This window comes from Danio rerio, chromosome 17, assembly GCF_052040795.2.
Source record: "Danio rerio strain M-AB ecotype USA chromosome 17, GRCz13ab, whole genome shotgun sequence".
Taxonomy (NCBI): Eukaryota; Metazoa; Chordata; class Actinopteri; order Cypriniformes; family Danionidae; genus Danio; species Danio rerio.
In genome coordinates, this window is record NC_141037.1 from 59,217,610 (window position 1) to 59,230,000 (window position 12,391).

The 12,391-nt window shown below is 38.5% G+C and overlaps 2 protein-coding genes across 5 annotated transcripts in view; both read left to right on the top strand.

Moving 5' to 3' along the window:
• Window positions 1-9,605, top strand: part of dph6 (diphthamine biosynthesis 6) — a gene marked incomplete in the record, with an annotated part of 75,897 nt that extends 66,292 nt beyond the window's left edge. For all 4 annotated transcript variants that reach the window (NM_001442332.1, NM_001442334.1, NM_001442333.1 and 1 more), the window contains 1 exon segment: window positions 7,846-9,605. In NM_001442332.1, the coding sequence (NP_001429261.1) occupies window positions 7,846-7,964 (119 nt within the window).
• Window positions 9,606-10,751: 1,146 nt separating this feature from the next.
• nek9 (NIMA related kinase 9) overlaps window positions 10,752-12,391 on the top strand; it is a 20,452-nt gene continuing 18,812 nt past the window's right edge. Inside the window, 2 exon segments of the mRNA NM_001440737.1 lie at window positions 10,752-10,807; window positions 11,974-12,247. Of these exon segments, the coding sequence (NP_001427666.1) occupies window positions 12,062-12,247 (186 nt within the window). The 5' untranslated portion in view covers window positions 10,752-10,807; window positions 11,974-12,061.

Sequence of the window (12,391 nt, forward strand, 5' to 3'; positions counted from 1 at the left end):
TTCTCACAATAGTCTGCAGGAGTTTTGGCTCATTCCTCCTGCAGAATTGCTGTAACTGAGTCAGATTTGTAGGCTGTCTTGCTCGCACAAGCTTTTTCAACTCTGCCCACACATTCTCTATAGCAGTGGTTCTCAAACTGTGGTAGTATGCGGGCTTCCTCCTAGTGGTACGCGGAGGAACCGCTGAACAATGAAAGAAACAATTAAAACTTTTAATCCTTTAATGCATAATATAACATCGATGTGATCAGCATTGGCTGTTTTGTGAAGTGTACGATCACAACGCTGTGGTTAGAATGTTTATTTTAGTGCATTGTGCCATAAGCTGTTATAAATCATTTTCCGAAGTTTAAGAATTGATTCTGAAGCGTGATTTGACTGACATGAAAAGTGGCCAATCACAGTCGACCTTGTCTAGTTGCGTGAAACGTAAGGGCGGGACAAATGCTTTCTGTGTTGCAGAGACAGAAAAAAAACAACTTAAAAACAAATGTTTTGTTGGATTAATGCTTCTCGGATGTTTTCACTATAGAGATGTCTAGCAGAGTAATTAAACCGAGGACATATTTCCTGCCTTTTTGATGATCTACAAACACGTTTCGCTCTCCGACAGCCAGTCTCTCGCCTCTGACCTGTCACTCCTCTAAATACAGTCTGAATGGCGGCGCGGGAATAAAGGTATTGCGCAATAACTCATTTCTACAAATGTGGCGAGTGCTTTGTTTTAACACGAGAGCGCATTCATGTACGCAAATCGCTAAAACAGATATGTGAGCTTTTAAATAGGCTTTTTTTTTCTAATGAACTGTAAGTCCTCTCAGGATCGCCTGTGTGTTCAGATTGAATACAATCGCGATCTCTCCACTATTAAAGTAGACATTATTTATCTTTGTTCCTTGACTAAATTTAGTCAAAAGTATTCAAAGTTATTAAGTATTAAGAAATAGATTGATACATGATCGATGACAATGCTAATGGTCTTCTTATTTGGCTGTGTTGTGAAGTGAAACTTACTTTTAGCAAAGGTGTATTTTTTAATTTTTTTTCTTTACGACAAAATAATTATGCTGGAAATGTTTCTGGATGAGGTATTTGTGTGATTTACACATTTAGCTGTATTCTGATCTGTCTTAAAGCATTACAGGTCAAAGCAATCCGTTGTTACTTATTGTTTATTTATCAAAATTAACAATAAGGCTCTTAAAGCACTGCTTTGATTAATGTAGTGTCGTCATATTTCAAATACCTCAAGTAAAATGAAGTCATTTGTTTTATTTTTTTACTGACAGTGTATTTGTATTTTTTTAAAGTTTCTATTTTAGATTAGGTTAAATGTAAAATAAAATCTACATGTGATGTACAGCTTTTTAAGAAACAAATTTGCCGTATTGTAAAGAAAATAGTGTAAAATATGTAAATAAAAGGCTAAATTTAAATCTTTTTACCATATACTTCAATTAAACCTTTCAAAGCTTGTAAATATCGTTTAAAAAAATGGGCAAAAAGTGTCTCTATGGCCTTAAAGATTATTTGGTAGTTTTGCCAGTGCTATTGAAAAAAGATTAATTGTCATGAAAGGAAAAATCGACCATACTTTCTTTGTTAGTGCAATTTCCTATACATGTAGCTTTGGTATTTAAGCAATTAAACCATTCAATCAGGTTTCCATGTAAAAAAGTGATTTCATAATGAAAATCAGATTTTTTTTTTCAAAAGTAACCAACTAGTACTTTTTAAAAGAGTACTTTGTACTTTTACCTAATATTAATATTATTTACTAAAATTTGTGTTTTTTTAGCAGTGTAATAGTATTTTTACTTGAGTACAAAAAAGATTTCACAAGCATTTAGTGCAGGTTTATTATATTATTAATATATGATTAATAAATATTTTTTTAATGTTTTTTATTTGTATCTATTCCTATGCAATGTTTTATGGGTTGCTGAGAATACTTTTCAGGTCTTCAATACATGTCAGTCTTGAAAAAAAAAATAGGTGCTGGAATTGATTTTCATTAGGCTGTGCCTGTATGAACCCTGTCATATGTACATTTAACATTTATTTCAAGATTTTTCTGAAAGTGTAGGAATGTGACATATAGCCTATATTTATAAGGTAAAAGCAACATCTCCAGCTTTTGATGAATAGGCTACAATGAATACTTTAGATTTAAGTACAGCAGTTTTCTTTTTACTTTTTAAGAACAGCGCCATTTTTTAATGAACTTTTAAAAGCACATTTTAACTAAAACTTTTTTTTTTTAATCTGCAAGCACAGTTAATGTTCAGACTATTTCAAATGTTTAAAGTGACTGATAATAATACATATTCTTAATAATAGGAATTAATCTGCATCGTTTTTAAACTGTGCACACCTGTAGCTGCTTAATTAGGCCTATGACACTATTTTTTAATACTGGTTTAAAAATAGCGTCGTAAGGTGGTACTTGGTGAAAAAAGTTTGAGAACCACTGCTCTATAGGATTGAGATCAGGGCTTTGTGATGGCCTCTCCAAAACATTCACTCTGCTGCCCTTAAAGCACATGTGAACTCATTTGGCAGTGTGTTCAGGGTCATGGTCTGTCTGGAAGAGCCATTTGTGGCCCAGTTGTAATGTCCTGGCTGATGTGTTGAGATGTTGCTTCAGTATTTCTCCATGATGTTCTGTCTTCATGATGCCATCTATGCTGTGAAGTGGACCAGTCCCTCCTGCAGCAAAACAGCCCCACAACAGGATGCTGCCGCCCCCATACTGCACAGTTGGGATGGTGTTCTAGGCTTGTGCGCTTTCCTCTTTGTCCTCCAGATGTAACACTGCTCATTATGACCAAACAGTTCAATCTCAGCTCCATCAGAGCACAGGACATGCCTCCACACATCAGTCTTTTCCAGTGTCATTCAGCTAATGGTAATCTGGCTTTGTTGTTGATTCTCCATGTTGATTTTCTCATCTTGTCACAGAAGGAAGCAGTGTGTTTGAGCTTTTCCTTCAACACTATTCTACAGTTGTGCCTCACATTAACTCAAATGCTGTCAATCAGCCAATCAGAAACCTCCAAAACCCTGACATCATCATCTGAGCTTCATCAGAGGCAGAATAATCTTACTGTGTGCAAACTTGACTTTCAAGAACAATTTCTCAAACAATCTCTCTCATTATTCTGCTGTTGAGCAGAACAGAAACATGTGATCATCCTCACTTACCTAAAGAGGAAAAGTTTAGTCACATTAACAGCTGACTCTTTTTAATGCTGATGTGCCTTTTTATACAGTGGATGGAAACTTCTGCTTTCAGCTGTATATATATAGATATATAATGGTATAAACACAAAACACTTGCACAATTTAGACGAATGAGACTTGCTGTTTTCAAAAATTGGTCAAAATTAAATGTTTTTCCTTAAAACAAGAAGAAAATGATCTGTGCATGACGTCAGGACAACATCTTGAGTCTGCTTTTCACTTCAGTTTGACTCTGTAAACATGACACTGTTATTCGCATGTCTGGATTAAAGAATTGTTAAATATTTCAACTAGAAACAAGACAAAACGTCCAGTAAGAACAGCATTGCGGTGTATTTCACATGTGTCTGACGTACAGATGATGATGAAGCCTAGTGTGTGTGTGTGCGTGAGTGTGCGTGTGTGCGTGTGTGTGTGTGTGTGTGTGTGTGTGTGCGTGCGTGCGTGCGCGTGTGTGTGTGTGTGTGTGTGTGTGTGTGTGTGTGTGTGTGTGCGTGCGTGCGTGCGTGTGCGTGTGTGTGCGTGTGCGTGTGCGTGTGTGTGTGTGCGTGCGTGCGTGTGTGTGTGTGTGTGCTGAATCAGCTGACAGTCCTCCATCAGGTCTGCTGTTGTGCTGAAGCGTGCGCTGATGTTTCCGTCATCAGATCCGCGTGCCGCCGCTGCAGCATATGTTCAAACACATTTCTCCAGCTGTCTGTCTGTGGCGTGGTGTGGACGCCCTCAGAGATCGCCAGCAGCGCATTCACGGGTCACAGACCAACAATATCAGAGGAGAAATGAAGACATTCGCCCTGAAACCCTTTCTGTCGGACCCACGTCCCCAAAACTCAGACGACAGTCTCCTGATCCGCTGTGCTGACAGACAGGCGTTTGGCTCCGGGACATCTCCAAAAGCCAAAAAATCATCTTGATGCTGTTCTGGAGGCTCTTTCAGGCGTTGTGTTCATCAGAATAGACCAGCAGGTTAAATGCGTACGCTGATCACCGTCCCAAATCTGTCTACTGATATCCTGGAAATCAGGTCACACAGGGCTCCTTACTAGACAAATGCTGATATTCAGAAATTCAATATACAGCTGATAATGAACATGCAGTGTTGATGTGGAGGACACTGTCAATAACTATTCATTATCTGAGTGTTTATTAAGATTGTGTTAGCAGTGGTTGTTCAAAACAGTGATGGAGACTTCATTAGTTAATTAGCTTAATAGTTTAAACATAATCAACACACAGACATGTATATTAACTGTGCAGTGTATTAGAACAATTGCAGATGGAGAAACAGAGAAAGCAAAGGTTCTGGAAATTGCCTCATGATCACGGAGGGATCCATGAATAACCCAGCAAACCTGAAGCTTTCATATAAAAAATAATAACTATTTCATTTCTTACACTGTAAACAGAGAGCAGTTTACTTTAAAAGCTGATGCCCTAAAAGCGACGAGTTCATTTAAAACATTTGAGTAAACCCAGTGTAACATGGAACTGACTCATTTATAATTATGCACTGTTCGTTTATTTTTAGGCGGTGTGTCTACTCACTTGTTAGCTAATCGCTTTAAAAGCAACAGCTTTACTCACTTACTATTACTTAAGTTGAATAGACTCTTTCCACATTTGGTTTTCCTGTTAAATTAAAGCTGATCTTAATCAAAAGCCAGCCAGAACAAATTGGATTCAAGAGGCATTTTTCAAACTGGCCAGAGACAAATCTCACAAATTATCTGCAGTTGAAGAGGCTCGACCCCCCTTAGTTTTACAGCGACACTGTGGGACTCTGAAGCCTAGTTCACACTGTTTGATTTTAGACATCTGCCGTTCGCTGTGCCGTTCTAACTGTGACTTGATATTTCTGTGTCTTTAAATCGCTGTGGTGTGCACACTACGCAACACTACGGCTCAGGCCCAATTCTAACCCTTACCCCATCCCCCTGGTTTGGAATTGGATGTCCCAATCCTCTTCCTTTCGAAGGCGTAGGGATAAAGGGAAGGGCTCGATAGCCCTTGAAATGGAGATTTTCCAGGACCACTAGCCTGATCTCACAGGAAAGCTTTTACGTTTCGTCAGTTTAGTGGCTAATTCAGTCGTCTGAAATTGAAATTGTGAGTTCAGTCGTACAAAATTGCACCCAACCCCACCCCTATACCCAACTTCCATTGGGTGATTTTACTAAATTGATACAAATTAGATGTGCGAATTAATACAAATTAGCCACTAAATCAAAAAGAATTGCCGTGAGATTGTGTTGGGACCACACTAGAAACCAAGGGGTGCAAAGATTTCCCAGAACACAGCAGCTCACAACGCAACATGGCTGCACATGCGAGTCAGGAGATGCACAAATTTAAGTGTTTTCGGCATTATTAAGAATTTTTTAAGCAAGCAAACGCATATTTTAATACATTCATAATAGCCCTTGTGTTTTACGATCATGCTACTTTAAAAAAAAGCTGCTAAATTTGGCTATGTATAATCCCCAATAATAACTCCTGTACAGTAGTCCCACAACATAGACAAAAATAGAGTTGGCCTACATGAATGATCCACAAGAGGGCGCCACACACCACATAATCTGACAACAACAGCTCTGTCCCACCCACAAACCCCAGCCAATAACATGTTAAGGGCGGAGCCGTCTGAAAGAACAGAACCCTATTGGCTGATGTGTGATGATGACATCACTGACACACAGCATGGTTTGAAATCTCTCTGTAAGTGTTCAAGTGAGTGTTTGAAAGCTTCGTCAGTCAGCGGACCTGTCAGTCGCTCATATATCTGCATGGTTCAGCTGATAGACGAGGCTTGATATGTCTGTGTAAAGGCAGGGTGAAGTGAGTGCATGGATGGCTATTCTGGCCAATCACAGACATTACTGTCGAGCTCCTGAACATAACAGCCAATCATGACCACATCAGCTCATGACCTGCTCTCTCATTGGAGAGTGGGATGTCCAGCGTTCTCCAGCCTCCGGCGCCTACACTGCAGCTCTGCACAGGAAGTTTGGCCAGAGGAGAAATGGTTGTGCCCAGCAGAGCCTGGCTTCTCTCCAGGTTTCTCTTCTTTACTCTGGTCAATTGGTGAGGTCTGTTCCTCCACTGGCTTGCTTGGTGTGGGCCTTGTGGAGCTGCGCATGGATGGATTTGCTCTTCAGTGTTTGGTCTCTCAGTGTGTGTGATGAAGGTGACCGTTGGACTAATGCAGCTTGTTTTAGTGTGTGATCTCCTGTTGAAGCTCTGATTACCCATAGTGCACCGCAGGCCTGATGGAGCACACAGAGAAAAGCTTCATTTCATTAATGATGTGTGTGTGTGTGTGTGTGTGTGTGTGTGTGTGTGTGTGCGTGTGCGTGTGTGTGTGTGTGTGTGTGTGTTTGATGAAAGACCTGATCAAAAGAGTTTGATGTTTGTGTTAGTCAGTGTGTCTGCTGTGTTTCCGCACTGACCTCGCTCCCCCAGCGATGGACTCGGGCTAATTGCAGTGGCTCTCTTCTGGACACAATCACATGAAAACTGACCCATTGTTTACTGACCTTCATGTTCTTCTGAACCCGTCAGACTTTAGCTCGTCTTCAGAACTCAGCTAAACTAAAATAATAATACTAATGAAAGCATATTTAATGTGTTTTGTGCTTGTGAAATGTGCATCAGTATTCGTTTCATGATTTCTGTTAACATGATAAGCTTTATGGCGTTTGATTAATGTTCAGTAGGGTTAGATGTTGGATTTCTGGATAAAGAATAACCCTAAAAACATATTAACGAGCCCTGAAAACCCTGCGGCACTTACTCCTCTACAGGGGTCCGCTTTCACATGCAAAAATACTGTAGTCATTTATAGTAAATACTAGTATTTATGAACCATACTAGAGTAATATTGTATATATTATAGTATTTACAACTCTTTGTTAATGAGCGCTTCAGTAGACTGCTGTATTAGAGATAGTGACCTAATCAACAGTAATAAATACAGTGGTATACTTTAGTTTTTACTACAGTAAACTGTGGTGTATTGCTATTTAATATGCCCTATAAGTGTAGAAAACTACAGCATGGTGTCATTTGTTTATATTACTGTAGTTGTTGTGTTACTATAGCAACTGTAGAATCACCACAGCAGATCAATTACTATAGTTGTTGTTACCATAGCAACTGTAGAATCACCACAACAGATCAATTACTATAGTTGTTGTTACCATAGCAACTGTAGAATCACCACAACAGATCAATTACTGTAGTTGTTGTGTTACCATAGCAACCATAGAATCACCACAACAGATCAATTACCTATTATCATAGCAACCGTTGAATCACCATGACAAATTAATTACTACAGTTGTTACTATAGCAACTATAGAACCCACATAAGAGATTAATTACCATAGTTGTTGTGTTACCATAGCAACTGTAGAATCACCACATCAGATGGTATTTTGGTTTTCCCATCAATATAATATACAGATGAAACTTTGGTTGGTGCACTCCCAACATGTGTGTGTGTGTGTGTGTGTGTGTGTGTGTGTGTGTGTGTGTGTGTGTGTGTGTGTGTGTGTGTGTGTGTGTGTGTGTGTGTGTGTGTGTGTGTGTGTGTGTGTGTGTGCGCAGGTCTACAGCAGCGCTTCACTGGTGCTCGGGATCCGTGTGCTCCTGCGGTGGTTCTGGTTCCTGTTGAGGATCTTGCAGAGGGTCAGCTGCTGCTGGTGTCCTGCTGGCTCAGTGTCTAGAGCAGATGTACAGTATGAGGAGACACACATTCATCAGCGAATGCCAAACACCAGTGCATTTCTCTGTGTACATGTGCATTCACTGCAACATCAATAAATGCTCTCTATCATGCACGTCTACCATTTCCAGCACAGTTTTAGTATGTAAGCTGCATACTCATTGTAGAAATAGAGGCAAAGGCATCCATTAAAGGTTATTTGTCCTAAATGCATTCGGGCTGAGATTGCATGTTCATCATGTCTGTGGCAAAATTTCAAATCACAGCCAAAACTAGAGCACAAGAGTTAAGAGTCTTTTTTAATAAATTTTTGCAACCTCTAAAGCTTTAAAGGGATGGTTCACCCAGACACTGATCATTTTACTCTCCCTCCTTTCAAAGCAAACACAAAAGAAGATATTCTGAAGAAAACCCAAAACCACTGACCTCCATCGTGGGAAAAACAAATCCAATAGAAGTCAATGGTTACAGGATTCCAGCATTCTTCAAAATATCTTCTTCAGTGTCCAGCAGAGGAAAGACACTCATGAAAGAGTTTTCACTATTGGGTCGACTGTGTCCTCAACATCAGAGTGCGATTTGCATAGTGAATTATATCATTTAATTTGCATTTTGCACCACATTTTGCTCATTTATAATAGAGAATGCATGTTCTCCCCGTGTTGGTGTGGGTTTCCTCCGGGTGCTCCGGTTTCCCCCACAGTCCAAACACATGCGCTATAGGGGAACTGATCAACTACACTGGCCGTAGTGTATGAGTGTGTGTCTGTGAATGAGTGTGTATGGGTGTTTCCCACTACTAGGTTGCAGCTGGAAGGGCATCCGCTGTGTAAAACATGCTGGAATAGTTGGTGGTTCATTCCTCTGTGGCGACCGCTGATTAATAAAGGGACTCAGCTGAAGGAACTTCTATTTTGCTATTGAACTCCTCAATGTGAAATGAGTATTAGATGATTATTAAATATTTGCGCTTTATATGTTGTGAGATCTTAAGGCTTACATCTTTCCTCCTCAATAACTATACAGTGGACCTCCTGACCAGCTACTGGCATTTACAACAGGCTATGAAGTATTGTAGGAATCACCACTGAAGACTTTTCTTTATGTTGTTTGTTTTAACGACAGATTTAGCATCAGCAGTTCATCCAAAAGTACTGTTATTTGTACAGTAAACCGAGGAGTCAATAACATCCAAAGCACTAATCAGAGGAGGATGCATTTTACAGTATTTTAAACATACAAAAATACAAGACACTAAAGTACTTTGACGCTAAATATTAAGCCATTTTCATAAACTCTATCAAATACAGATTACACAATAATATAATGCATTTAAAATGTGAAATGCATGTATCATAAATACTGCCCATCCCTGCGTAACACAACACTGTGTTATTACCGCATATCTTCAGTGTTGAAGACTTCATCATCATCATCATCATGAGTGTGTTTGAGTCTTCAGTTGTTTGTCGCCATCATGTGGCAGCATGGCTCTCTGCACACATTTAGAAATGAATATTAATGAAGCCTGTACATGAACTGTTTATCATTAATGAACACATTAACTCATGAACAATATTTGTTTTTCTTTTCTAACTTCTGTTTTTGTTTATGTTTGGTTGCAATAAAATAATTATTCCTATAATGTGTTTACATTCATTTGTATATGCTCATTGTATGGTCAATATTATTAACCTGAAACAGAGCACTGCTATACAGTGACTTTTTAGCCCCACATTGATTCTGTTTATTTACCCGTGTAAATGTGTGTACATTTATATTTATCCAGTTTTTAAATTAATTTCAGGAACATTATTGACTGATATAGAAGTGTTCATATGCTTTATTCACTATGCAGAGTGTACAGTGATGTTTTCTGTCTTTCAGTAGAGATATTACATGAGAGACTTGCTTTGTTTACCAAATAAAGTGGATCTAATTGAATTTGCATTGTAAACATTAAATAAAAGTTAAATGTATTACTTTTTATTTCATCAATTAAGGTTTTAGTTATGATACTCCCAAAATAATTCAGCAGAAATCCGCAGATTTTGAACACAATTCTGCACAGAAAAAGCAAATAATGTCCACAGATTCCACCTGGCCCTGCTCATTACCCTATTAAGCATTTAAAGTTACACTTTATCTTGAAAAATATGGAGTAAAATGGTATGTACTGTCATAATTGTGATTTAAAAAAATATTAAAACTATTATGTTCTAGAAATGATCTTGCTGATGATTCGATATCAGTTCTTACATATAAATCAGCAGAGGATCATATATCCAAGTACAATTATTACTGTATTTAAAAATAGTGTTACTGTATGGAGGTTACAGTCAACAGTGGTTATATATATATATATATTGATCCTGACCGGTTTAACAAGTTAACTTTCAGGGAATTTTGTTTGGTCGAAAATGACTGCAATGTTGTTACATTAATATTGACATTATAATGTGTACTGGAATTTAAATGTACTTTTATTTGTATTAAATTAAGTTTACTCATCAGCTATTTTATTTCGTATATACTCCTACACATTACCGCGTCGGCAGTCTTATTTAAAGCTTCTGTCAGACATGTAAAAACAATAATGTTATGCTGATGAATATTTTGAAATAAAAGCCCGTGAGAATCGAGTCAGTTCCGCTTCCTGCATCTCTTGTTTGTTTCTGAGCAGAATTGTGTCGACTCTCAAAAGATTCAAATATTCGACTCGTTCTGCGAACTCAATGGACGTGGGCGCCAGTGCAAAACAAGCGACCGAACGAGTCGACTCCCTGTCGGAAATGACTCCCACAGCAAGTTGTGTGTAGTTCAGTGTGGAGACTCGAGAGGAGGGTAAGTTAGTTTAACCAGAATAAACACACAAGCTGAGGTGAAGTTGGTTTTATTTTCGCACATTGGTTCATTTTTGAGGAGTGACAAACAATGACGCGATACCAGTACTGTTCACCACGATACTTTTAATTATTCGGCCTGAAATATCTTGTTATTATCCCTTTATAACAACATTAGCACTATTTAACTGACTGAACATCTTTAATAAACATTGGCTGATCATATAGTTTCAGTGTTTGGGATTTGCTAACAGTACTTTTCTGAAATTAAACTATAAAGGTGAATATGCGAGCATGAGACCAACTTTACCTCGATAACAGTCATAACTGTTGTACGTGTTCATGATTGAGCTGAAGTTGCTCTTACATTAGTTCAGTTGTGAACAGCTCGTGACACACTCTCTATACTGTACTTTCAATATTGAGTGTGAAATCACATGTAAGAATGACTTAAAACAACATCAGCACTGTTTACATGACTGTCAACATGTTGGGCTCTGACAGCTGATTATATAATTTCGCTATTTAGAATTAGCAAATAATACTTGACTACTGAAACTATTATTAAGGAGAAAGTCTGACTGCGAATATTGAACCAAAATTACCTCAATGTGTTTACTAAAGAATAGGTAAAGTCTAGAAGGCATACAGCTGTGGATACTCGCATCCATACAGCTCCATTTTTGTGACACAACAATAAATAATATGTTTACATTACCATGAGGGTAGGGGTAGACGTTTATAAATACAAATTAATGGGTAATTTAAGAAATAATATGAGTAGTTCTGGTTATTATTACTGTTTTTACATTACTGTGAGGGTTGGTGTAGAGATAGACATTAATAAAAATACTAATTAATGTGTAAATTTTTAAATATTACTCTGTATAATTTCAGTTTTTACATTACTGTAAGTGTTGGAGTAGGGATAGGCATTAATAAACACATTTTAATGGGTAATTTAATAAATAATGTAAATAACTCCAGTTAAAAAGGATGTTTCTACATTGCTGTGATGGTAGGGGTTGAGGTAGACTAATAAAATACAAATTAATGGGTAATTTAGTAAATAATATAAATAATACTCTGTATAGTTACTGTGATGGTTGGGGTAAACGTTGATCAAATAAAATGAATGCATACTTTAATAAATAATGATATTTTCAGCCACAGCTGTATCCCTTCTAACGTCAGCCACGGACGGCAGCAGGCCCCGGTCAGACTGACCAGTGAGTGAAGGACGGTCCGGGAGATCATGTCTCTGGAGGAGTACGAGCGCCACTACGCCTCCCTGAACTCAGAGTCCGGCTGCGAGTCTGTGAGCGGCCGGTCTGCAGCGTCCGGAGGCCTCAGCGGGGAGGAGGACAAGCTGCACTACATCCCCATCCGCGTGCTGGGCAAGGGCGCGTTCGGAGAGGCCACTCTGTACCGCCGCACAGAGGTCAGACCACTGCACATCGTTACATTACATGTCAACTTGATTATTTGTAAAATACAAACATATAACCATGTTCATTAATCTGATGAGTCTTTAACCGCACACATCACTACTGCCTTTGTTATTTGCCTTTACCATGCTGTCCCA